General features: G+C 42.0%; 1 protein-coding gene across 1 annotated transcript in view; it reads left to right on the top strand.

Moving 5' to 3' along the window:
• The first annotated feature begins 8585 nt into the window (after nucleotides 1-8585).
• CPXM2 (carboxypeptidase X, M14 family member 2) overlaps nucleotides 8586-26496 on the top strand; it is a 67953-nt gene continuing 50042 nt past the window's right edge. The window contains exon 1 of the mRNA XM_005494844.3: nucleotides 8586-9109. Within this exon, the coding sequence (XP_005494901.1) occupies nucleotides 8797-9109 (313 nt within the window). The 5' untranslated portion in view covers nucleotides 8586-8796. The remainder of the gene's footprint in view (nucleotides 9110-26496) is intronic.

Raw genomic sequence — 26496 nt, 5'->3', positions numbered from 1 at the left:
CATGATGGAGTTCTCTGGAGAAAGAGGAGCCACGTTTTCATTTTTCCTCATTTGCCAGCAGAGGCCTTTGGTAACACTCCCTGAAAATGCCTCTTGTGAGGTTCCAGATCTTGGGAGTTTCTGCTGGGATTGTGTCTGAAGTGAATAAAACACAGATGAGGAATGCATTTGAAAATGCTTGGTTATATTTAGAAAACACATTCTATTTGTTGCAGCTCCAAGCCACCTGTGAAACGAGATGGGGAAGGCAATTATGGGATGGTGTTAGTCTGCACAAACACCAGGCCAACCTCAGGCTCAGCTCTGCAGATGGGATACAGAAGGACAGGGTTGACTGAAGAGGTGTTTAAAAGATGATTTACTGCAAAATCAGTCTCATGGAAGGGTGAGACTGTAAGGTTGTTACATCCAAAACCATCACATTAGAAGCCTTGCATCAGAAGCCATTATAATTCTAGTTACAATGTCTTTTATAAATTTCTTATCCAATCAGCTACTTCCACAAATCTTGCTAGCATCTTCATACCCAATTGCTAATTACTATGTTTTACATATTTACCACAGTGTATTTTTCTATCCAATCACATAACTCTACAGAAACTTATTGCCTCATCTACTTTTCATCAATTCTATTACAAGTTCTATTGTAAAACCCTAAAACCTTCTATCTTGCTTAACATATTTGTTCACTTATATGAGGCCTATATCTTATTGCTTAAAGCATATTTCTGCTTAAACTACAAATCCTTATTCTTATTTTGTGTCTGTTTCACTATTCTATTCTAAAGTTTCAAGCCTTCTCCAAGGCCTTAGGTCAAACACTGCATTTATCTCTATCTCTGAGCTGGTATGCTCGAGGCCTTGGGAGCTCTCAGTGCTTGCATTTCCCACAGATGTCCCATTCCCCAGGCTGCCAGCCTTGCAGGAGTTCTGCTGATCTCATTCCCAAAGCACTGCAGATCTGAAATCTCCCATCATGCGGAGCCCTGAGCCTGTGGTCACTGAGACACAGAGAGGAGCCATAAAGCAGGAAGGACATAATGCCGAGCGTGGGGCAGTGGTTAAGAAGATTTGTGTGGCAATCTGGGAAAGTGGCACTGGGAGCCTCCTTGACTCCATCACCCTTCACCATGTGGAGGAGACCCTTGGCCCTTGCTCAGCCTCTGGGCTCAGCCTTTTCCCTGACACACTATTCTAAATATCAGAAAATATCAATAATAGGAGGCCCTTCCCAGGGAAAATGTGTAGAGACCACGGGAAGGAGAGAAAGAGAAGATCACAAGCAATAAAAGCACATAACAGCATCCCTAAAATGCCAGGAAAACACTGAAATTGCTTCCTGCCAGTTTTGTTATCAATCCAGTTTTGGCAATAAATAGGGAATAAGAAACTCCCTTGTCTAGGTGCTGATCAAAGGAACCAGCAGATCTTTCTCCTTTAGTCACAAGTGGTTTCCTTCCAAAAATATTATCATTATTTCTGAGATAAAATGATTTAAGTCCTGATGGATGGTTCTGGAAATTAGTCCTCACTCTGCTGACAAGCTTATCTGGCCTCAAGTGAGGCTGAGGTGTTTTGCTTGGACTGAGTTTGCCATAACCAGTAGGAAGCAAACAAAACCATATCTGAACTGCACTGTGGGGTGCATTTTGCTAAATTTCAAAACCAAATTCAGTAACCTAAATGATAATGATGCTCTTTAGGGTAAAACTGTTGGACTCAATGGTATCCCTAGCACTCTTGTTCCCATTAATGAATGGGATATACAACCACACTCTGAGAAATATACTCTGTCTTAGAGATCTTATAGTTTAAACATATAAAGAAGGTTTAGAAAAGGAGATGCTGATATCACAAAAATCTCTTTCAACCTAAACTGTTCTATGATTTTTGAAAACAAAATTACTTTGGATAAATTTTAAAATGCAAGCTAGTTTTTATATCCTGCTTTTTTTGGCAAAATTAGTGTAAAGTCCAGTGTGGAAAAATAGATTAGTGCTTTTCAAACAGTGAAACTTTATAATTTATGTTATGCCACCTATTAGCAAGAATCTGCATAGCATCAAAACTTCACTGTGCCTTTATATCCTATCTATATTCACATCTCAAATAGCCTTGTCCAGCATGCCGGCACAAGCCCTTTTTTATTGGCTACAAGTTCAGTTCAAACAAGTTTATTACACGGCTGTGAAATTATATTGGCATATCTGGTAATGTAAGTCTGACACAAATCTCTGTGTGACAAGTGAAAATTCATTTCATTGCTTTCCTTTCACATTAATTCTTGCATTTCCACTATTTTCATAAGGGAATGAACTGTGGAAGGTACCTTCAGTATATTGTCAAAAATATGTGATTATGAAGATAAAATTTGATCTTCAAATATTGGCTTTAAACACCACTAAATTAATCAGTCTGGGGTTGGAATTAAGCTATGCAGAGACATTGTTATCATATGAAAGTGTTGCATTACATTAAATATTTCTTCACCCAAAGTAATCCCAGCCATGAATATTGCTTGTACCTGAAAGAATAATTCCTGGCTCTTCTTTCTTTAAAACACCCTCTTTAAATACAGAATTTTATGGATTACTTTCCAGTGATGTGTTTGCCAGCTCCATCACATTGAGCATAACAAATATTTCTACATTTATGTGCCATCTTCAGTTCCCACTGGACCTTCATCCACGACTTCTCAGGCCACACTTAGGCTGTGGATATTGAAGGAATCCCAGGAAAAAATGACCTTTCAGACAAACTGCACACTGCATTTCCCTGCTGCTGCCTGGGATGTGTTAAACATGCTGCTCACACTCCACATGGCACATGTGCAGCAATTTCAGTCCAGGAAATACCAGACTGAAATGTGAGAGTCGTTACTTTTTGGGATTCAGCTGTTGGCAGGTAGATGATGTCCATGGGGACTTGCTGGAAGTGGCTGTTTTCATCCAAGTGAACCAAAAAGGGACGTTCCAGACAGGCTGGGAGCACAGCAGGGGAATTTCATCCCATTTTCTCCAACTGTTCCACATAACCACTGTCATCCACTCATCTCTGTTGTCTCAGTGCTGTCTCGGTTTTACAGTTAAAATAAAATTTACACATTCAACTTGCCCATTTTTGGAAAATGCAGACAACTCTAAACCATTGACCAGGGCAGAACTACAGTCTTTCCAATGCTGATGAATCAACAAATACTAATAGTATTAGAAAAAAATGAAATATTAGTTCTCCTTTTTGTAGTGCTAGCATTTTTAATCCCAAGGCTGCCTCTCCAGTCCCTTTCCTAGTGATAATCCTGCTGGCTTTGGTCCAGCAGTGGTTGCCAAATGCCAGGGCAATGGGTTGTTAACACAAAATCTACAGACATTCTAGGGCATGAAGAAATGTAGTTATCATAATAATAAAAAACCCCACAAAAATGATTACATTATTTGCAAAAAATGCCATAAATTCCTTTTCTTGCTTTGTTTATGTCACTGGTTAACTTTGCCTTTCTTAAAATTCTGTTTTTTCTCATGTGTTCAGCACAGAAGGAAAAAGTAAAGAAAACTCTGGGAAAGTGTAGGTAGAGAATTTTCATTTCTCCAGCAGAATGGGGCTGATGCAGATGGGTCTGATGTAAATATCCCCAAATAATGATGATGGTGGGTGCAGCCTCTGCTTGGCATTCACAGCATTTGTACCATGAACTGATCCATCACTTTGAGGGGCTCAAAACAGGAAAATCCCACAATTCCATTTCTGGCTTGGAAAAGTGTTCATATAGTGAAAATGATATCACAGCATGGGGAAGTATAAGAGAACAAGGAACTTTTGTTTCCATGGCAATCTGAGATCCTTCTCCAGACACCAGCACAAAGGCAATATGCTGAATGATTATCTGAAGGTCATGTTGTTCTTAGGAGAAAAAGTTAGGGAGAAGGCACTGGGATAAATTCCCCAGCCAGGATGCACACTGCATTTCTAACCAGTTCAAATAAAAAGCTGCTGAAGGAAAAAATTCCCTTCATTAATGGCAAGAGTTTATTTTAAAATCTGTTTACCCAAAGGGGACAGCAGCCTGATCAGAAGGATATTTTGTACCATTATTTGATATGTTCAGAGACAAATGTTGAGAGGCTGGGTATATTTGGCATCCCTCACCTGGTAAAATAATTATATTGTCTTTAAAGTTAAATGTATCTTAAAACTGAGTAGGATGTCTCTATGTAAGAGCTTGTTTGTGTTTCCAGTCATTTTAATCTGTGGTAAGAACCACTCTTTTAAGGATCTGCCTTATCAATAAGTGCAAACAGGGCTTAAATGCCAGGACATTCAGGGTGAGCAGGTGAGCAGAACACAGTACCTGTCTCTGATAAATGTGTAAGAAACAGGCATCAAAAAGCCACATAAATGTTCAATGCAGTTTCCTTTGTATTTCCCAGTGTCATTTTTAGGTTTCCATTTCCTCTGAGATGGTTTGACCTTGTTGACAGCAGGGGTAAATGCTTTATGCAGCAAAGAAAATTACTTTAGAAAGTGTAATTCTCTTCTCTTGCTCCATTCTGTGCTTCATGATTTACTACAGAGCTGAAGTACAAAGGAAACTTCACTGGTGTTCAGAAGGAAAGTTATTTTTAGAGTCATTTTGTTGCCAAAGCATATAGAAACCTTATGTGCTACCTCAGAAAGTTACCCTGGAATGGCAAGGAAAACATGTTTTTTTTGTCTTTTTTTTTTTTTTTTTTTTTTTCCAACCACAAAGCTTTGCTCCAACTAAAAACTGATTTTCCAAATGAGAAGTTGCAGGAGTTACTGAGCTGTTTGAGTTAAGCCTAAATGTGTGGTCACTGATTGTGGGGTATAAATACAAATGAATATCCTCAGCAAGGACTGTGCTTACAGGTACAACTTTACTTTCTCCTCAGTGAAAAGCATTCCTGAATCTGCACTTTCTGGAGTCCTTTATGTTGAAAAAAGATCATTAAGTCTATCCATTAACCTGCTAATCCCACACATGTCCCCAAATGCCACATCCACAAAGCTTTTAAATCATTCCAGGGACGGGGACTCCACCACTGCTGTGGGCAGCTCCAAAGCTTGATCACCTTTTCCATGATGAAACCTCCCCTAATACCCACTCTAAACCTCCCCTGGCAGGGCCAAGGAAGGGCTGGGAGTGCCTCTTTTTGCAGAGGTGTTGTTGAAATTAGCCCAGCTTAGGGAGCAAACCATCATCTTCCAAATAAATCCTTCTTGGGAATAGAGGGGGAAACCAAACTCATTCACAGACCACAGCATGTTGTGTCTCCCTGCAGCAGGACAAACATTTCAAACAAAGTGTGGAATGACTTCTACACTCTCACTGGCATCATTTCAGGGTTACAGTTACAGTTGTTTTCTACAAAAATCTCAGTTTGCTTTATCTCCTTCCACATCAACGCAGGTTTTTATAAGCTATTGTGATGTTTCCTAGGCAAAAGAAAAGAAAAAAGCCCTCAGGCCCAAAACATCTGAGCCCTCAGTGATCTTAATACTTCTGGGCCACTCTTAGAAGAAGAAAAACCTCCTTTCCTGTAAGTTGTTTCTAGGATGCTCACAGATAAAAAACATTTTATGGTGAAGTGGGTCAAAATTGTGCCTAGAGACAGACTTTGTGTGGTCTCAGCTGGCTGAATTCATGCACATCCCAAAAAGAGAGGTGGGTGTGGAAGGGGAAGCAGTGAATCCAACCCCACACCCACAGAAAGTATTAAAACCCTAAAGCAGAAATACAGGGGAGCTGGTTATTTGCACAGGTTGATACCCAGGATATTTGCACACGTCAATACCCAATAGGTATTGATGAATTAATCTTTCTGAAGGGTAATTAGAGAGAAAAGAGGGAATTATTTCTTGTGATTGAAGGAGGAGGAGCAGCAATGGGTTTAGTGCTGCCTAATGTCCTGCAAAGTTAATCCCAGTGGAATGCAAGATTTCCCCAAATCATATTCCTCAGGCCTTTAATTAAACTACACTCAACTTTGTATTTTATGAAAATGCTTCTTGTTATCCTTGAAAATGTAAACACTTGTCTCTCTGTCCATCTTTAAACACTACAGCAAGTTAAATAATGATCTGCAGCTAAAGTTCCTTTAGTTACCAAATAGCCAACTCCTTATTGACGTCATGGAAAAGTTTATTTTTCTACTACTTCTTTAGGTATGTGAATATTCATAATGTTTTCAGAAGACTGGCTGTGCTGCAAATGGCAGCAAAATTGAACACATTTTCTGGAGCTTGTGCTCCGCCCTCAGAAATTAGGACCAAGGAGGGAGAGGACTCTGGAAAGGGAAAATGAAATCAGAATATTTGTGAAATCACTAAGAGGGGATTTCCAGGATATTCAGCCTGCTCCCACACTGCTCCCAGAGGCAGAGGGGACAAAGCCATTTATTACAGATAAAAGGACCTGAAAGTTTGATGGGAAGCAGCTTTTCATCAAATAAAGTTTATTTATGTATATGTATAAAATTCAGCAAAGCATTGAAAAAGTACATTTTATTCCAGTTTTAAAAACAAATATATTTAAAATAGAAAGGTGCATAGGTTTAAGAGTTAAAGGAAAAAAAATAAAAGTTCAGTATAAGAGTACAGCTGCATTTTTATAAAAGGCAGGACAACAGACACAACATCATCACTACATTCCTTTTGGGATAGCAACTAAGAAAGCAAGGATGATCATTGCATTTATGGGACAGGATCACCCACAGCCTGGAAACCAAATATATCAAAAGATCCAGGTACCAAGACATAAAATGATGCTTATTATGGTAATAAAATGATGAGAAACACACCAAAAATGCGAGCACAAAGCCAGAATACAGACTGGGGTAACAGATGTAATGCTTTCTCCCAGCTGACTGGACCGTGGCAAGAAATACAATATACATGATGAAAATATAAGCTGGTATTTTCAACACAGGAGTAAGAATTCAAATTTCATGTGAGCCAACTGTTGCACATTTCCTTCAGCACTGAAGGTTATTTTAGAGGTATGAAAAAGATGAAAGATAAGATTTTGCTCTCAGACAAATTGATTTCATTAACGACACTGGCTTGCGTGTGTGTAGCACAAAACATCCTGGTCTGCTGGGAAGATGTTTCAGGGGGAACAAATATCAGGATTATCCCAAAAAGAGTGAGGAAAAGGGCCACAGATGAACCATGATCTTCCTGGCTTTCAGCTGGGCTGAATCCAGGGAGCTGCCAAGTACTCCACAAGAAGCCTCTTGTAACTTGGCACGTGATCTCTGTTGATTTGTATTAGTTATAGATATAGTTAATAAATATATATATTAGTTATAGATATAGCTGTATTAGTTATAGATAACTTGCTGTAAGTTACTATAAAATAATAAGCTTATTTTAAAATTAAATAATAAGCTTATTACTTTCTCTGGAAAAGCGGACAGAAAACAGCACAGAACTTTTCCTGTGACTCTTTCCATATTTCTGCTCATTAATCCCGAACCAGATTTTTTTCCTTTCCAATAAGAAAGTGGAAAAATGCAGCCTGTAAGTGTATCTAAAGCTATATGACTTAAAGTATATTATTTAAACAATAAACTATAAGTTACTATAAACTAATATAGCCATATATACATAAAGTATGCAAACTATAGATATAAATTATATATATAAATTATATATATAAATTTATATAAATAATTATATATAATTATATATATAAATTGATATATATATAATAATATATAAAAAAGATATATAATTTATATATATAATTTTATAGATATATAAAGTTATACATATTTATATATATATGTATAAATATAGTTTTAGATCTATAAACTAAGTTATATAGAAATTTTGTTGTCATATGGATGTAAACTAATAAAAAGAAAGGGGGTGAGATTGATGCTTACTGGAGACTGATGCTACTTTGTAAAAGTTAAAAGGAGGGGGAAAGCGCCACAAAAGGGAATCACTTTTGTGGGATGAGAGTTATTTGCCCCAGTCCCGCATGCCCCGTGTCCCCGGCGTGCCCAGGGTGGCGGTGCCAGCAGATGCCCCCTGCCAGGCTGGGGCTCTGCGTGCCCACCCCCATGTCCCGGGGGAGGGAAGCGCTTTGGCCGCGGGCTGGGAGGAGAGGGCTGCCTGCCAAGCCGCCTTGCCTTGGAATCAGCGCTCTCTTGGATGATCGGCGCGCAGGAGGAGCGAGGAGTCCGGGCACGGAGCGGCAACTGGGGCTGGGACACAGCGGCACCGAGAGCGGCGGGGCTGGGCAGCATCCCACCTGCGGGGCGAGTGTCCGTGTGTCCGAGTGTCCGTGTGTCCGAGTGTCTCTGTGTCCGAGTGCCCGTGTGTCCGAGTGCCCGTGTGTCCGAGTGTCCGAGTGTCCGTGTGTCCGAGTGTCTCTGTGTCCGAGTGTCCGAGTGCCCGTGTGTCCGAGTGTCCGAGTGCCCGTGTGTCCGAGTGTCTCTGTGTCCGAGTGCCCGTGTGTCCGAGTGTCCGTGTGTCCGAGTGTCTCTGTGTCCGAGTGCCCGTGTGTCCGTGTGTCCGAGTTAGGTGTGTCCAAGTGTCCGAGTGTCCGAGTGCCCGACTGTCCGACTGTCCGTGTGTCCGAGTGTCCGTGTGCCCGACTGCCCGCCTCTCAGTGTGTCTGTGTGTCCGTGTGTCCGGCTCTGCCTCCTCCCCGCATCCCCGTCCCGGCTCGGGCTCCATCCCCGCCGCTCCCGGAGCGCTGTTCCCGCTGCCCGAACTCTCTCTGCCCGCTCTCCCAATAAAGTTCCGGGACTCCCGCGCAAGGCAGCGATGATCGCCCGTGGCCGCTCCGGACTCTGCCTCGCTCTCTGCGCCTTGGGGCTGGCACTGCTGGGGGATGTGTCCCGGGCTGTCCCCATGGACGATCAGGATTATTACCTGCAGGAAATCACCAACAGGGATCATTATTACTCCTTTCCGTATCCCGGGGAAGAGTTCTTTCCTTTCACGGAGCAGCCCGGAGAGGAAGGACCTATCCGTGCTGCTGAGAGAGAGGAGCAGCCAGGGTTCAAACCGAGCAGGAAGGAGTTAAAACAGAAGAAAAACAACAAAAAAGGAAAACCCATTCTTGAACCGCCACCAGGTAACTTTCCACCTTCTCCTCCAGAGTTTGGAGCCTGCTGAATCTCACACTGATTGTGACTTTGAGCATTCATGAATATCCAGTTAATGGCAGTCTTGGTAATAATAACAATAAATGAGGTTGTGCTGATGACGATGACAACACATTAAATTTTAATATCCCACAGAACAGAACTTTTACGTACTTTGAAACAATCTTTGCTTGAAAGGGAAAGAGTTAAAGAGTCAGAATGTAGTAATTCTGCTGTACTCTGGCTAGTCTGTGGACTTCTTAATTATTCTTAATTACACTTGGCAACTGGCTTGCTGTGAAAGCTGCTGTTCTATAAGCGAAAGAACAGAGACAGATCTCATAGTAAAAGGTGATTATGTATAGTGACATCTCACCTTATCCCTTGTCACTTTAATCTGAGAAAGGCTTCTGAATTAATTTCACTTTTAAACCTGTGAATTTCTCTGGGATTTCACTTTTAAGCCCTCCAAAGGAAGATATGTAAACAGAGATCTTCCTGGAAAAGACTAAGCCCTAACAAGCTCCATTTAATTATCGACCAGTTCAGTAAAGAAATTAAACAGCAACAAAAATGCCTTATAATAAAAAGGCCACCCTTAATTCCATTTTTGAAAGTTTGCAGAAACTCGATCAGCTTTTACCACCCACTTGTTCCCATTAACACCTGATTGCAGCCCAAAAGAGTAATCCCTTTCTGTGTTCCCTGACTGTCTGATAGGTGTTTTACTGGTTTGGGATACTTAGGAGTGAGTTTGGTCCATGAAGTTTAGAGTTGTAAAATTTGGGGCCAAATCTCACTCCTCTACAGCTGAACTTTCCTTCAGGAGGAAATTTCATGTTAATGACTGGGGCATATGACACAAAATCTGTGGTTTAGAACCATCAGTAAGGGAAAACAGGGGATCAGGGGTTGTAGGGTGGCTTTAACTTCGTCCAGTGACATTCAGCAGATAGCAAACAAGATATTTGAAATTTAATGTTGACACTAATCGAAATTAATTAGCATTTTCGAAGCAAAAATATGGGCTTTTATACTAATAAATAGTGATAAGAAAGTGTAATTTCTAACATCTGACATTTCTAAAACCATTTGTGGGACAGGCAGCATGGCTTGTCAGAATAACTCCAGGCAGAAGTCAAGGGTGGTGGCAGATGCACCTTGTCTGGGGAGAAGAGACACAAAACATCAGTGTCCCTGTCCCCCAGGGGCCAGCAGCTTCCCAAGGGGATGACACTGCCTGGACCACCTCAAGTTCATTATTTCAATAGGGTCACTGCAGTCTACAGGAGATACCTGAGAATGTTCTTGTTGCAATGTGTCATTTGTTTGGGTTTTTTTAATTAAGGAAAAAGGTTCTGCTTTCCAGCTCCACAGACTGAATCAGGTGGATTGACAGGACAAGGGGGAACACTTCCCACTGCCAGAGGGCAGGGTTGGACGGGATATTGGGAAGGAATTGTTCCCTGTGAGGGTGGGCAGCCCTGGCACAGGGTGCCCAGAGTAGCTGTGGCTGCCCCTGGATCCCTGGCAGTGCCCAAGGCCAGGCTGGACAGGGCTTGGAGCAGCCTGGGACAGTGGAATGGACAGGATGATGTTTTTAGATCCTTTCCAACCCAAACCATTGCATAAATTCATGACCAAGGAAATTAAACTCTGTAATTAGGTTTTTGATTCCTCATTGTGGTAGATACAGTTGAGATTTCCATCTTGTGGTGGGATGTTCTGTGGTCCATCTCTGCTTTCACCTTCCCTGTTGGCTTTTTCCCAATTTTCCCAGCACTTGGGGATTCACACTTGCTCCAAACATGACACTGATGGGAAGAGAATCCAATCCATGAGGGCAAAGTTTATTTTTCTTTACAGACTGGCATCTTCCCCGTTCCCCTCCTGCTGCACTGAGCACAGGGGGAGAGGCTTGTGGTGCGCCACCAAAAGCAGCTGGGAATGGCTCAATTTCTCCTTCTGCAGCAAGTCTGGGCTCTTTGGATGCAGCTGAGCTTCCAAACTTTCACCAGCCATGTGTAATAAGAGGTTTCAAAGCCTCTGAGCTTTTAAAAATCAGCCAGAGATACAACAAGCACCCGATCTCCTCCACCAAACTCCTGCTCCTTGATCCAGGACATGGGTGATTGATGTCAACTCAGCAAACTGGACTTATTTATCTGGGAAAATTCAATGGATTTCCCTGGGAGCAGCTGAACAATTTTAACTGCAAGAGGCATCATAATCCCTGAGGTGAACACCAGTGAGGAGAAGGGTCACCACTTGTTACAGATGGGAGTGAAAACAGGAGGGTTCCAGAAGGAAATGCCAGACAGTTTCAGCTGCAGTGTTAAAAGTCCTGGCTGTAATATTTTAAATTTCTCTTTTCTTCTCACCCAGAGGCAGGCAAGGGCAAGGTCCTGCCAGGGCAGTAACTGTGATGCTCAGTGCCACGTCCCCATGTCACCAGAGATCAGTTTGGAATGAAGATCTGACAATCTGGCCCTCACAGAGATGTTGAAATACTAATACATACCTATATTTACTCACATCTGCATGTTAAGAGGCCAGCTAGAAATAATAATAGCAGCTGTCAAACAAGTATCAATAATAATAACCATAAATCTGGCTGGGTAAGAATGTGTCTTCTGCTTACATGTACACAACTGTGTTTATGCATCTCTCCAGAGGTGGAATTAATTTATTGGACATGCAGTAAATACCGAAATTTGGGGCTTGTGAGGCTCACTGGCAGCCAGGACATGTGGGATTAATTAGTTGCAACAAACAATAGCCTGGCTGGGAGCTGGGATGGGGAAGGAGGAGCAATGGGAATGTGTGATGTGCCCTTTGGCTGAGCAGCTGGTCCTGATCAACCCCAGCTTTGAATCAAAATGGAAATCAAATGGAGCAGTCTCAAGGACATGGCACTAAACAGATGACACACACTCCATTTATTTCAGCTAATTACTGAAGGTGGCCAGAATATAGATGTTTTCAGTCTGTGAAATATTAATGTAGAAAGAAATCCAGTTGATGCCAGTGGGTTTGCAATTTTTGGTTTAAAATACTAGAATCAATATTTGCAAATAGTCAATTCAGGTAAAAGTTGAAAGTATCAATCTGCCTCTTTGCCCTTTAAATGCCTCGTAAATTAAGTGGTGCTAGGTCATCTTTGGAAGGCAAACATTTGGATTGACAGGTTTTGTGTATATAAACAGATTTCCATTTTCTAATTCTGTCCTTGTTTGTATAGGCCTCTGTCCAAAGCCCAATCAAATCAGTAGAAAGAGTCTTGTTAACATCAATGTTTTGCTTTTATGAGGCTTTTAATAGAGTTTGATATACGGTGCCTCAGCTACCATCTGTGGGACAGATCCTCCAGAGTCTGAGGGTCTGACTACAGGCAAAAATTCATCATCAAGAGATTTTATAGGGCTGAGGTGCCCAAAAACCTCATCAGTGTAGCCCAAGTCTGCCACAGCGAAGTTTGTAATTATTTTGATTTGATCTGCAAAATTTAAACTTGTAGAGCCATACTTCAATTCTGAATGTATTTAGAAACTAAAGGAGTGATGTTTATTTGTATGGCAGTGCTCAGAGTGGGGCTTAGAGCACATTTGTTCTGTATTTCACAGATCTCCCAGTGTCTGATCTCTGCACAACCCAACATATTTCTGTGTTTAGCTGAAATCAGGATTTCCTTTGTCTCATCTCATTTGGTGCTTTCCCCAGGCTTGATGAAACTCCTCGGATGCATCAGTGTTTACTTGCCCCATATTTGTTTATTTTTCTGCAATCTTGCCACCTGTTCAATAATGCAATTCTTAAGGGTTTTGGTTTATTTCTTTTTAATTCCTGTAGTGCACAGGATGGGCCAGGACTTTCCTGGGACATGTGTGTGAGGAGGAGTCAGTAAGGGAAGGCAAGGAGAGGATAAAATGGACAGTGCAGGCAAACATGGAAATAATCCAGCAGAGAGAATGTGAATTTATAAAAATAGACCAATAGTACTTTAATTGAGATGTTTATCAGGATAATGAAAGCTTGGAGAGAGATCAGTGAGTGAATGAGGAGGAAAAGCTGAATCACAGGGATGTTATTCAGGAAAAACTGGAGATATTTTGGTGTGAAATGGGGGCGAAGTTCTGAGGAGTGTGTGAAGTTAAAAACATGACAGGTTTGGGGTGTTACTGGCATCTGTGTGGTGGTTTTGCTCACTAGGAAGAAGAAATGACAGAGTGATGCAGAAGGCATTGAACTGACAGCTGAAAACACTTGAGACCTGGTCACGAAGATAGAGCAGCACAGAATTCCTCATGAGCTGGGGAACCACCAGTGCTGCTCTTTTCCAGTCCTTTGGTGTCGCCTCTCTTAAACTTTCCTTCTCTGAGCAGCCCAAAGTGGAGCTCTCCTGTGACCTAGAACACAGACTTTAATGTTAAAGCTTTTGTTTACACTGCTCATAATGGGAACTCCTAAGAATGGACTTCCTGGCCCTAGGTGGGTACCCCATGAATTTTAATATGACCTGCATTGCATCCTAATTGCCGTATGTGACAAGCAATGTGGCTTTTAATGAGTTTTCTTTCATCTACCAGCCTCTATTTTCTCCTCAGCACTTCTAAAATATGCAGAATAATGTAATGCTCACTATTCCATTTAAGAGCCCATCCTTTAAAGAATGTCACAACAAAAGAGGACAAGGGATGACTAAGAATGAATAATGAGCAATACCCTCAAAATTGGCCAAATCTTTTTGATTAGCATCTTTCCTTACCCATGGCTTCAATGAATAATGTAACATGAGAAAGAAAAAAAATGGGAATAAACACATTTGAATATGCCAGAGAAAACCACTTTCAAAGATAATTCTTCCAGCAGCCTTCTCTGAATTCAACCTCATGTTTAAGGTGAGAAAAATGTCTCTTTAAAAACACATCTTTAAAAGGGGGATGGTTTCACTGAATAGATTTTAATATCTCAACCTGAGCCTAGAGCTGTTCCTGAAATTCCAGCAATTATGAGACACTCATTAGCTGAATTCAGTCTTGGGGTTTAATGTTATTATCTATTCAGTGAGCTGGCTAGACAGGTCAATCCCATGGCTCACAACCAAAGTTCACTTATTTCTTTTGGGTTTGGAATGAAGCTTTCTGTCAGCTATGTGAGCTTCAAATCTGTCAGAAAAATGAAGTAGTGGAAGCAGAAGCTGTGGTGCAGAAGAAGTAATTTCCTGATTTTTCTACATCTGACCTGGGATTTTAAAGTCTTGCCCAATTCACTGTGTAAAAAGCAAACTACCAAAAGACTGATGGTCAGAGTTGGGATTTAAGTGTCATATTCACACAGTGGTTGCTTGTGATTTTATTGTTGTTTTGCAAAGGATGCTCTAGATTTGGTCTTCTTGTCAGGCCTCTGGTGAGGTGATGTCTTGTGGGATTATTTGGTCTATGGAGATATAAATCTGTGCCTTTAACACTGGGAGCTCCAGGAGACAAGTAAAGCTCTGATGTAATCAAAATTTCGTGCCTTTTAAGATGAACTTTTAAATTCAGTGCCTGGGGAATTAAATGAGAGTGTTTAGAGGAAACTGTCCAGCCCAAAGACAGGTCTCCACCACTGCTGCTGTCTGATTATTTTCCTGATGAGGATTCCTGAGCCACAAATTCCTGCATCGTTCAGGGTCAAGCCTTGCTCCAGAGGAGCCTTCTTCTGGCAATTTCAGCTTCAAAAGGTGTTTGGTGGGGTGTTTGCATATCCAGTCAAGCAATGAGAAACACCTACATCAAACCATTAGTAAAACACACTGCAGTGTTAATTCATTACTTATGATCTGGCCACATTTGTAATTTTCTTGTGGCACAGCAAAAGGAGCATTTATGATTCCATTCCCCTGTGGTTTCAGCATCGCAGTGTGAGCAAGAACAGGCTATGCTGGATGTCTGGTGTGTGCTGCAAGGGATGGAGCACTATCAGATGGGAGCAAGGCTTTTTATTCCTCATGCACGTGCCAGGCAGTGCTAAATCAACTTGACAGGTGTAAAGGGAAAACTGTTCCTCTTTCCTACCCGTGGCTAAAAATGGCAACGAAAAAAAGATGAGAAAAACAAGAATAATGAAGAGATGCCAGCTGGTGACTCAGGGAGTCAGAGTGCCTGTGAAGGCATCAGAGGGAGAGTGTGTGGGTCACTTAAGACATCTTCAGAGCACTTGGGCTTAGCTGTTAATCCCTCCAGCCCTGCTCTAATTGAATTACAAAAGATGTTCTGGTGAGTCTGCTGATAGATATCTAAACTCCTCTTTTGGACAAAAAATGCTTCCCTCCTGGTGGGGAACATCCTGGTGCTGTGGAACATCCATCTCATTATGGCTTAAATGGGGACAAGGAAAGACAAGGGTTTCATTCCTTGTTTGCTCAGTGATTTACATCATTTTTGCAAATAAGAAAAGGCCTTAAAGCGATTTTCTGATTTTGGAGGGGTGTTTAAAGGAGCTGTCGTATAAATGGGATTCAGCCCCAATACACAGTGAAGTATATTTTATAACAATCCATTTCAAAGAATTACATGAGATAATACCACTTTGTCAGGAGTGGAGAAACTCATTTTACTCTTGGCTTAGGAAGAGTGAATCATTTTCTGTTCTGACACATGAATCCCCCCAAACCAGCCCTGTCTGGGCTCTGTGGGGCTGCCTTGCTGGGATTTGACATTGCAAAAAGTGAAAGAAAGCTGGGAAGCTCCAGTGGACCTCAGTGACTTCCAGTAGCTGTGACTCACAGCTGGAGCTGAGCTGATTTAGGAGTGAAAGTACCCAGATATGAGATTATTCTTCTGTTTCTTTGTGATTAATTACCTGTAACTGTACAGGTGTGTAAATAACAGTAAATAATAGAGTTTTATTCCTGCTCTCACACAAGCATTAGCAGGATGCTGTAATTGCAAAAGTGCTGCTGCATCCAACACACCCAGCAAGGCACACAGTAAAAGTTGTGTACCTAAATTAGACAAAGATCACAGTTACATGTCTTTTTACTCCGCTACACAGTGTATCTGCTGTGTAGCTACTGACATAGAAAATATGACTTTCAAAGTGGATAGTGGAAGTGATTAATTGAGGTTTTTTTATAGGGGGATTAATTACTTACAGATTTATTTTGTGGTTTACTTTTTATTAATGAATTGCCAGACAGACTTCTGGTGTGGCTGTACATCATCCTGGGGCTGCTGGTGAATTATTTAAGGTATGTACCTGGCAAAACTCTTCTCCTACAATCAACGTGATTCCCAAAGACCAAATCCAACTGAGATCTTCCATGAAGTTGATCGTAAAGAATTATGTGTATATCTGTAGTTAAAAACTTAAAAAATATGGGAATTTTGAAAGTTCTACAGTGGGACTCAGCTGTATAAAGCACCAGAGTCCTCTGTTCATGTTGATTCTTTCTTTTGGACCTCAGCAGCTTATCCGGACAGTGGATGACCTGGTAGACCTTCCTAAATCTGATTTTCTTGCTTAGATTATGGGGCTTGAGTGCTTCCTGTAGATGCTTTCTTCCTTACTCTCCCATGTATGACAAATTTAGTGTTTTTTTTGTTGTTTCCCCTCATTTTGGCTCCATGGGATCAATCCTTCTGACTGGGACCTGGAAGAGATCCTGAGGGTGAAACCCCAAATGTCCCTGCTTGTCTTCCAAGACAGTTCCCACTGTCCTCAAATTTGCTTTGTAGCTGTTTCCTCATTTGAATTTTAGAAAGCAAAGCAGCCTCCCATTTCAAGGGGGTTGTGGTTGAGAGAGGGAGCACAGAGAGAGGCTGAGCATCCCCTTCCTTCTCCACATCCAGAACGGAGGGGAAATGCCAAGCCCACCAACCATCCTGGCATGCTGGAACAAAGAGTTGCTTGCACCTTGCAAACTGAAACCCATCTTTGTCCCTCTTTCCCAGAAAACAGGGTATTTTTATGTCCTCCCCTTCAGAGATACAGCAGTTTATGGTGACAGGTTTATGGCTGCTCACGACTTTCAGGGTGCACCTGAAACATCTGTCAAAAGAAGGGAACAGTTCAGAGTATTTTGGAAGAGCTGATCTCAGACCTGGCTGTCAGTACTCCCTGCACCACTGGTACAGCCACCTCTTAGGCCAGATTGGCTCAAACACACTCTTTTTTCCTTCCCCAAGATTATTTTCAATAGTGTAATGAATTTTCCTCATGGACAAGACAGAGGATGTCTGAAAACAAGGGACCAAATCTCAACCTTCCCAAAAATGCTTCACTGACTGATAACAGAAACTGCAATTTCAGCAAAACAGCCTTCCCTGTGATTGCCTAAAAGTAGAACTTTAGCCCTTGACAATGTGATTTTTCTCCTTTTCCTCTTAATTGCTCAGGTACTGAAAAATACTGTTAGAGGTTGGACTGGATGATCTTGGAGGTCTTTTCCAACCTGAATGATTCTGTGATTCTGAGTTACAGAAGGCATTTCAGAGCCAGTTTAGAATTGTGTTTGCCATCACAGGCTGGATGGGCAGTACCCTATCCCAGAGGACAGACCCAGCTTTATCCCAGAGTGTGCACACTGCACTATCTTTAAATTCCAATTAAAAATTCCAGTGAGAGCTCTGCCAAAAGAAAATCTGGGCTATACATGGTCTGTATAGATGGCTGCTGGGGAGGCTGGAATTTCCCATGGTAAAAGTGGAGTGGATTTGGATTTGTTAGAGGATGGGACTGACCCAAGAAGATGGGGATGGGTCCCACCCTTCAGTGATTTCCCTAGAGCAGGAGGCTTCCCCAGGTGAGGCCAGAGCTCTTATGCTGCTGGGGAACAGAGGGATGAGGAGAGGAGTAGCCAGGCCCAGCACTCGAGCTAAAACAAAGAAAAAAGTGTCTTGACAGCTCTCCTGGGGGATATTTTGTTCCTCAGGCTCCTCTGGATAATTCTGGATCCCAGCAGAGGACTGCAGTCCAGAACTCCTGCAGGCTCCCCAGATGAGTGGCTCAGACCTAGACCAGTTGCTTTTTTTTTCATTAGCTACATGGAAGTGACAAAAAGGAACCCCAAAACCCTTGATTCCATCTGGTGGTGGAACAAAGGATTGGGGAATCATGCACAGAGTCAGAAACGTGAGGGAGTTCTTCCAAAGACCTTTGGAAATGTTGACAGAGTGAGTCCAGGTGCTGCAGAAGCCAAGAGATGGATGAAAGGAATGAGCCCCAGAGAAGAAAATGGATAAATCCCAAGCTGGCAGGAATGAGGAGTCTGAGGATGGTAGCATGTGGAATCCAAAATCCTGCAGACACATTCCATGCTCCAAATATGTACTTGGCTTTTTTGGTGCTTGAATGCAAGTCAAATGGCAATCAGACATGGAGACCCCCCCTGCTGTCTTACAAGAGGAATAAAATGGGAAACCTTAAAAAATATTTTTTAAAAATGCTAGTGTGGAGTTAGTGCAGATAAAATGCCACAGAACTCTCTGAAAAAGTGGACAGAAAATAGGACAGAACTTTTCCTCTACAACTCTTTCCGTATTTCTGCTCATTAAACCTGAATCAGATTTTTTTCCTTTCCAGTTAGGAAGTGGAAAATGAGGAGATTTATGCTCAGGGAAGCTTGCCTTGAAGCTTTCCCTATTCCATGGCTTTTCAAGTGCAGAATACCTGTACTTAACAAATACTTTTGGCTCCTGTGGATGGTAAGGAGGCTGGACTCTCCAAGGTAGCACTGGAGTTAATAAGTCCCAAATCACGACCTGAACTTTTCACATTAACACCTTGATGTTTTGCAGTGCAGATGAATCTCTGGGTGACAATATGGGCATTTTTCTCCAGGGAAAGGATGTCAAACCTCACTGGGCAACTGATAAAAATTAGATTTTATCTGAATGCACTCCTGAGCATTCCTCTTTGGGTCTACAGGCTGGGTAATGCATTGCCTCCAGCTTGGAGCTTGGATTTTTGGGCCTTTTTTAAAATTTTATTTTTGGATTTTTGGGCTTTCAGCCTGGAGCAGGCAGAGGTGAATGCAGTCACTTTTATACTCACTAATAACTCATATTCCAATTCATTTGGAGCTCCTGACATGTTTTGCTTTGAGGCCTCCAATGTGCTAAATGTGGAGCCTGTGATTCTGAGCTTCTGCTGGACCACAGCTGAATTGTTAAACAAAGCAGAAAAGATGTTTGGACAGAATGGATTTTGGGAACCGTAGGAAGCTGGAATAGGGAGAAAGGAGCTCTGAACATTTGTGCTGGAGGGGTGCCCACCCTTGGAGATATTTGTCTGAACCTTGCTTGAACTGCTTTATCTCCTTTGTTCCATAGCTTGGAGCTGAGCTTCACACCAACTTCCCAAGCTCCAAACCTTCCCTGCAATCCTCCCAGAGATCCCCAAAAGCAATGTCTGACTCAATTTTAGCATTTCTCTTCCTGCAGACAGGAAACTCAGAGCCTTGAGAAAATGCTGAGTGTTCAGAATTTAAAAGGTAATAACCAAGCTTTTAAATCCACAGATTCCTGGTGCTTGCTTGGGCTTGAGGCATTTTAAAACTTATTTTTTTATTTATGTAAGCTGACTTTTCCATGATTAGTTTGAAGGCAGGTAGAGAGGGGGAAGTTGAACAGAGAGACTCTGATGTGTCCAAATATCATCTTCACAATGGACACTAGAAAGCTAAAAAGTCACCTGAGAGCTGAGATCCTTGGGAAGATGAGCAAAAACTCAGGGAATCACCTGCTGAAATGTGGGAAAGGGAGAGCCTGGCTGCACAGGGGGCTTTCTGAGCTCCTTAGGAATCATTCCTTTAAAATTACATTGGGGAGGAACTGATGCCCTTTGCAAGCTGGGCTCTGTCCTTAGGTTTTCCATGTTCTCCAGTGGGATTCCTGTGCTGCCCTGGGGTTTGTGTCCCCTGAGTGAGCCCAAATGCCAATTTCAGATCTCCTCTTCCCAAGGAAATCCTCTCTCATGCACTCCTACAATTCCACTCTTCTTTTCTTTTTTATTTATTTCTGGGGTTTGGTTTGGGGTATGGTGGTGTTGGTTGTTGGGGTTTTTTTTTTGTTTTGTTTTTTTGGTTTTTTTTTTAATAAAAGAGGGTACTCACTCTTCAATCCAGGCCTGAATTTGATTTTCTCAGATCTCAGAGATTTAGTTGTCTTTTGAAATGTTGCTTCTTGATGCTTTGAACTCTTAAATCCTCTGCTCTCAGGGTGTTTCTCAAGGGTGCAACAACTTGGGCATGGTGGGCTTTAAAGGAAACAAGAAAGCTCTGTTATATGAGTTCCTAAAGCTTCTGCTTTTCTGCACTTCTGGATATATCCAAAGAACCTCTGGTTATTTTCTATGTGCACCTGGCCAAGTTTTTATCCCTTCATTGAAGCAGTTTTCCACTGTTTGGGATTTAAATGTATAAGTTATTTCTGACATTTTAGTGCTGTCTTAGTGCTGTGTATCAAAGAATACTCAAGAATTCAAAGAATTCTGTGGATTCAAAGAACATGCAGTCTATCAATGAATAACCGGTTAAATAAAAAAGAGTAATTAAGTGAGGAGCAGACAATCCAACCAAATTTTTGCTTTTTACTCTGACCTAGAACTTACAAACTGATTCCTTTTTAAGGGTTGGGAAGGAGTACAAAGCTTGAGTTCAGGTTTATTGTAATCACACAACTTTCCTCTGGAATCACTGCCTGAGCAACAGCTCCAGGCACTATGAAAACTTCTGTGCCTTACGAGAAGTGTTTGGATTTATTAATTTCTCTTATTATTTCCTATGAATTAATAACAACAGATGTGATGCTAGAAGGAAAAAAAAAAAGTGTCTAAATGTGTAAACTTGCTAGAGCAGCCACACCAGGTCTTCATAAAACTCAGACCTTACACTTTATAAAAGGTTTTTAAAGCAAGCTGGATTGGTTTGAGGTATTTCCTGTCACAGGCTCCTTATATTTATCCCAGATGTGCAGCCTGGCAGAGGCTGGGCAGGGAGGGAGGGCAGGGTGGCAGCTCTGAGGGAGCCTGGGGCTGGGGCTGAGCCTCCCAGTGATGCTCCTGGTGCTGCTGGAGCAGAAGGGGTGGCAGTGCCAAGGGTGAGCCTTGGCTTGGCAACCCCAGCCCATCCTTGGGGGTGGAGCTGTGCGTTCAAACTTTCATGTCAGCACTGAGCAGCTGCAGCTTGTTGGGAAGATTTCAGATCCAAAGGATGGATGGATGGATGGATGGATGGATGGATTCTGTCCTTCCAAAGGATGAGTTTTTCCCAAGGGCAGCATGTTGGTGATGGAGAGAGGAGAAGGGGTGGCAGTGTCAAGGGTGAGCTGGTGCTGATGGAGCAGATGGGGTGGCAGTGCCTAGGGTGAGCCTTGGCTTGGCAATCCCAGCCCATCCTCGAGGGTGCTGCTTGTGCATGGAGCTGTGTTTGCAGCTCTGTGTTCAAACTTTCATGTCAGTACTGAGCAGCTGCACGTTTTTGGGAAGATTTCAAATCCAAAGGATGGATGGATGGATGGATGGATGGATGGATTCCATCCATCCAAAGGATGAGTTTTTCCCAAGGGCAGCATGTTGGTGATGGAGAGAGGAGAAGGGGTGGCAGTGCCAAGGGTGAGCCTTGGCTTGGCAATCCCAGCCCATCCTCAAGGGTGTTGCTCGTGCATGGAGCTGCATGTTCAAACTTTCATGTCAGCACTGAGCAGCTTCACGTTGTTGGGAAGATTTCAGATCCAAAGCATGGAAAGATTCCATCCTTCCAAAGGATGAGTTTTTCCTCATCCATCCATAGGATGAGTTTTTCCCAAGGTAGCATGTCGGTGATGGAGAGAGACAGGGAGACTGACTCGGTGATCAGAATCCCATTTTATTATGGGATACAAACACTTACATACTCTATCAGGGAGACCAGTAATGTACTAGTCTCCCTGAAATAGAATGTAAGTACTGCAATGATTAGGTTGAAATCACACACACAAATTTATGCATTAACCACATTTCTTGCTTGCAGAGTTCACTGGGATTTTCTTTATTCAGTAGACCCATGTGATTTAATCTTCTTGCAATCCAGGTCTAATTTTCAAAGTTCTGTTTGCTTTTGCCAAAGCATCCTGTTATAAAATCTCTAATGTTGACCAGGTCCAAAGTGCCTCATCTGTCTTGTGTCCCCCAGCATTCCAGCAGCAGCAGAGGAGGGCTGATGATCCTCAGAAGGATCAGAGGGATGATCCTCGCCCAGCTCTCACTGCAGATACAGACTGCTGCTAGTCTGCTCTCTGTTGGCAGTGTGAGTATTTTTAACTTTAATAATAAAAATGTGGAAGGTGACATCTCAACTCTCAGCTGACTAATGAGCCTCAGCTGCCTAAAGCACGGCTTGTGCTGCTTCATCAACGTGGCTCTGGAGGTTCCTGGCTTGCATCAGGAGCTAAGCCAGGCAGCTAAAAGGGTAAAAAACACCCTATAAAACCCAAAACTGAGGAGCCAAGTGATTCTCTCCACATCCATGATTCACTCATGTTTGAGCTACATCATCAAAGGAAGTTCACGTGTCTGTTTCAGTGTCATTTTCAGCTCATTTTCTGCCTGGTTGAGAACTAAAATAATGTAGTTTTGTCTGTGCTGGAGTTGAACTGGATTAAAATTTGAATAACATTAAGTGGAACTGTCTGGGAAGCTGCTGATTTCAGTCCTTCTCAAGTGTAAATTTAGCACTTGGGAGTGGAGGTGACTGTAGCAGTGGGGATGAAATTTAATGGCTCCTCACTACTAATGAGAACTTTACAGTTTCTCAGGTTTTTCCTGCTCCATGTGTGTGGGGAGGGTAGGAAGGTGAAAGCTGGCTGATATCAGAGTAGTGCCATTTATTCCAGTGGAATTGGGTGTTTCCAGAGGATTTCTGAAGCTGTTCTTGTGTGTCTCAGCCCCAGGTGAGCAGTTCTGATTCTCAGGGTGGAGCATTTACAGCCCCTTTCCTGTGTCTTCCCACTTGTATCATTCCTTTGGGCCACCTCAAATCCATATTTTGCTTTTTTCCCCCCCAAAAGAATGGCTGTGTTGCAAAATCCTCAAAAAACAGCCAGAATGTTCAGTAAATGTATATTTCTAGGATCAGGAGTTGTGGATACTTTCCAGTTTATTTATGTTCAAGGAATTTCATGACTGTGCTGTCGCTCTGCCCAGTGAATTTTCTATACCAACTATGGATATATTGGATATATTTACTGCTGTATAAAATTCCTGGAGGGAGAGGGGTAAAATTGCACCACAAGCCAGTTTTATGCTCATACTTCTTATATATTTATCCTATTTTTGGTAAAATGCACTCAAATTGGATTGTTAATATGGTTAAACTTGAGCACTTCTAAGATGTCTCATTTATTGAGCCAGGGTTGTATCTTAAGATCAGAGTTATTTCTGTCTTGGTTTTATACTTGTTAATAGTATTCCAAGTTTTAATGTTTATTTTTGATGGCTGCAATTAATGCTCTGAGTGTAGAATCTCTGCTCTTGCAGTACACCTCAGTGACCTGGTATTTTGAGCTATTTCTGGCATGAAGATGTGTTTTTTAATGGTAATTTTTGTCCTGTGCCCAGCCATTGTGCAAGTGGTCTGTCTCGGTTTTGTTCTCCAATTTTTTGGCTAAGTCTGTTTGTTTGGCTCTGGAAAAAAAAAAAGAATGGTTCTCATTTTTGATGGCTGTACTCAGTTTTGTGGCTTTAGCTGGAGTTACAGAAACTCTTCACCCTGTGCTTCAGAAAAAAAAAAAAAAACATCAGAGGAGGCATTTAAAAATTAATAGCACAGAATTCAGCCTTGTCAAAGCTCATAATAAAAGTTAAGAGCTGATATGATATTTTTCAGGCTGGGTTCCTTTGGCCATTAAAAAAAAATACGTTTTTTTTGAGAGTGATTAAATTAAATACTTTGGAGAGAGAGGGGAGATCTTTGCAGATCTGGGTACAAATTGGAGGGCTCCTTGTGCCACATCACAAATCCCATCCTGTGCCAGGCTGGTGGCAGCAGAAGGCAGCTCAGGGAGTGAATGTGATGTCTGGAGTTTAGATGAACCTCTTGAGTCTGAAGGCTTGGCCACAAAACCCCCAGGCACTCTGGAACTGCTGCCTCCAGCTGTGCCAGCAATAACAGAAGCTCTTCCTGCTGAATGTTTCATTGCATCTGCAGCCAGCCACAACCTGGGCTTGTGAGAGAGCAAAAAATGTGAAAAGTTAATGAGAGAAAATGAAAAAAAAAAGTGCACTTGCAGAATCTCATTTGGTTTCATGTCAGACCTGACCTAAAGAACCCAGAGAATGCTTCATTTGTTCTTTATTTCTTTTTAAATCTTCAGGAGCAATCACAAGTGTAGGTTGCACTGCTGTGGTAAATATTTCCTCCCTGATGTTGAAGACCTCAATGCAGCATTTGGTGCTTGTCCTGGAAAAATATACAGCTTTAGTGCAACATGAGCCAATAATTAATGTGGTCTTAGGACAGGAAATGTTGGCATCTCCTTAATTCTTTATTTGATCTTTGGCCTGGGACTGTAATTCAGTGTTTTGCCTTCAGTGCAGGGGATTTGTTGTAAGTGCTCTTTGCTTGCTTTGCTCTCACAGTGCTCATGGGTTTTTCAGAAAAAGTAAATAAAAGCAAAAGGTGTTTGAGGAACTTCAATCTGCCTCAAGATGCTGCTTGAAATGATCTGGGGTGTAGGGTGGCTGTGGCCTGAATTCAGGTCAGAAAATAAACTTGTTATTGTTGTTAGCAACACTTCAGATATGAGCAGAGCCAGAAGAGCACCCAGACTGAAACCCATGGACATTTTTCCAGGGAAGAGCAACTGTGGAGTGTGAGTCATGAACATCTGTGGGAATTTCACACTTCCATGATCACATCATCAAAACAGCAACATTTAGAGACCAAATTTGAACCCCTCCATGCCCTTATAAGTAAATATAAATTATTTATGTAATATATATATATATATAACAAATTATTTCGAAAATTGAAAACTTTATTCTGTTGAACTCAGCTGTTACAAAGGCTGTCAATCACAGAAACATAATCAAAAGATATTTTCAGCAAGGTGAAGGTTGTCAGAAATGTTCTTTTACTGTTATTTCACCTTGCAGGTGCATTGCAGTATTAAAGTCCTTTGCCTACCTGTGACCTAAGTAGAACTTTAGCCACGGAAATTCGACTGCCAGAGCTCCCATTAAAAGTTTCTGCTGTTGGAAGATGAATTATCAACCACACTTTTCATAGGAAAACCTCTAAATTTAGCTGCTAGGGCAAAATTTATGATATTGGCCTCATTAAGAAATTTTTGTGTGAGACCATTAAGACCTAAGAATAGTATGAATGGTATAATGAACATTATTGTCTTAATTCCCACAGATTAGACACTTACTTTTGTGCTTAATTTACCTGTATCTGTAGGCAAATTCACAGTTTTGTCTCTTAATGGCATGTTGAATTGCTTTGTTTAAACAAGATTTAAATCCTGTATCTCCCCTGGGATAGGAGATTGTCAGGCTGCACAGAGCTGATATTTCTCCATCTCCAGATGCCAGTATCTGTGCTCATGAGGAGTTAGACCAGCACAGACTTGCAGGAATTGAAGAGGGTTACAGGTATGGCTTTTGTGATATGGGCTGAAGAGGAAACATGGTGCTTCTCTCTGCCCTTCCATTTGAAAAGCTGGAATATATATATATATGTCTATTTGAAAAGCTGGAACATATTCCATTTTGGAACATATTCCAAAATTGATGGGAAATTCTCTTTAAGTAAAAGAATTGCTTGTTTGCTTTGCCTCTGAAAGAGGAGGACAGAATGATTTCCTAAATGCATCTTTATTGGATACAAGAGCCACGAAGGCAGTCTGGACTTATCTGGCATTCTTTATTTAGACCAGAAGGAAATAAAATAAATGAGTAATTTAAGTAACAGAGATGAGCACAAGTGTTTTCCTGGCCTGCTCCTACAGCTGTGTGCTGCAGAGCAGCTGGAATTGCAGCACAGCCGCTGTAATTGCCCTGCAGGAGTGAAGGAAACCAGGCTGGCTCTGCAGAAGGAGGAGTTTGACCAGGCTTCAATGGACGATGCTGCAGCCACAGGACAAAGCCATCATGAGGATGAAACTGCTTTCAAAAATCCCCCCCCACGCTGAGATTGCACAGTGAGGCCCTGCTGGCTTGGGCAGGGAGCTCAGCTGCACACCCAGGTGCTGTTCCTGCTGTAGGCAAACATGGAATGAGAGGCAAATTCAGATTTCCAGAGATGAAATGGAGACTGAGCTGGTTCCTGGCTGTTTCTCCTGCTGATTTTAGGGGACAGGGATTTCCCCCAGGTACCAGAACTGCCTTGGTGCCCTGCTGGGACTCCTGGGGGAAG

This window comes from Zonotrichia albicollis, chromosome 7 (genome assembly GCF_047830755.1).
Source record: "Zonotrichia albicollis isolate bZonAlb1 chromosome 7, bZonAlb1.hap1, whole genome shotgun sequence".
In the NCBI taxonomy this organism is placed as follows: Eukaryota; Metazoa; Chordata; class Aves; order Passeriformes; family Passerellidae; genus Zonotrichia; species Zonotrichia albicollis.
This window is presented reverse-complemented; position numbering and strand designations above follow the sequence as displayed.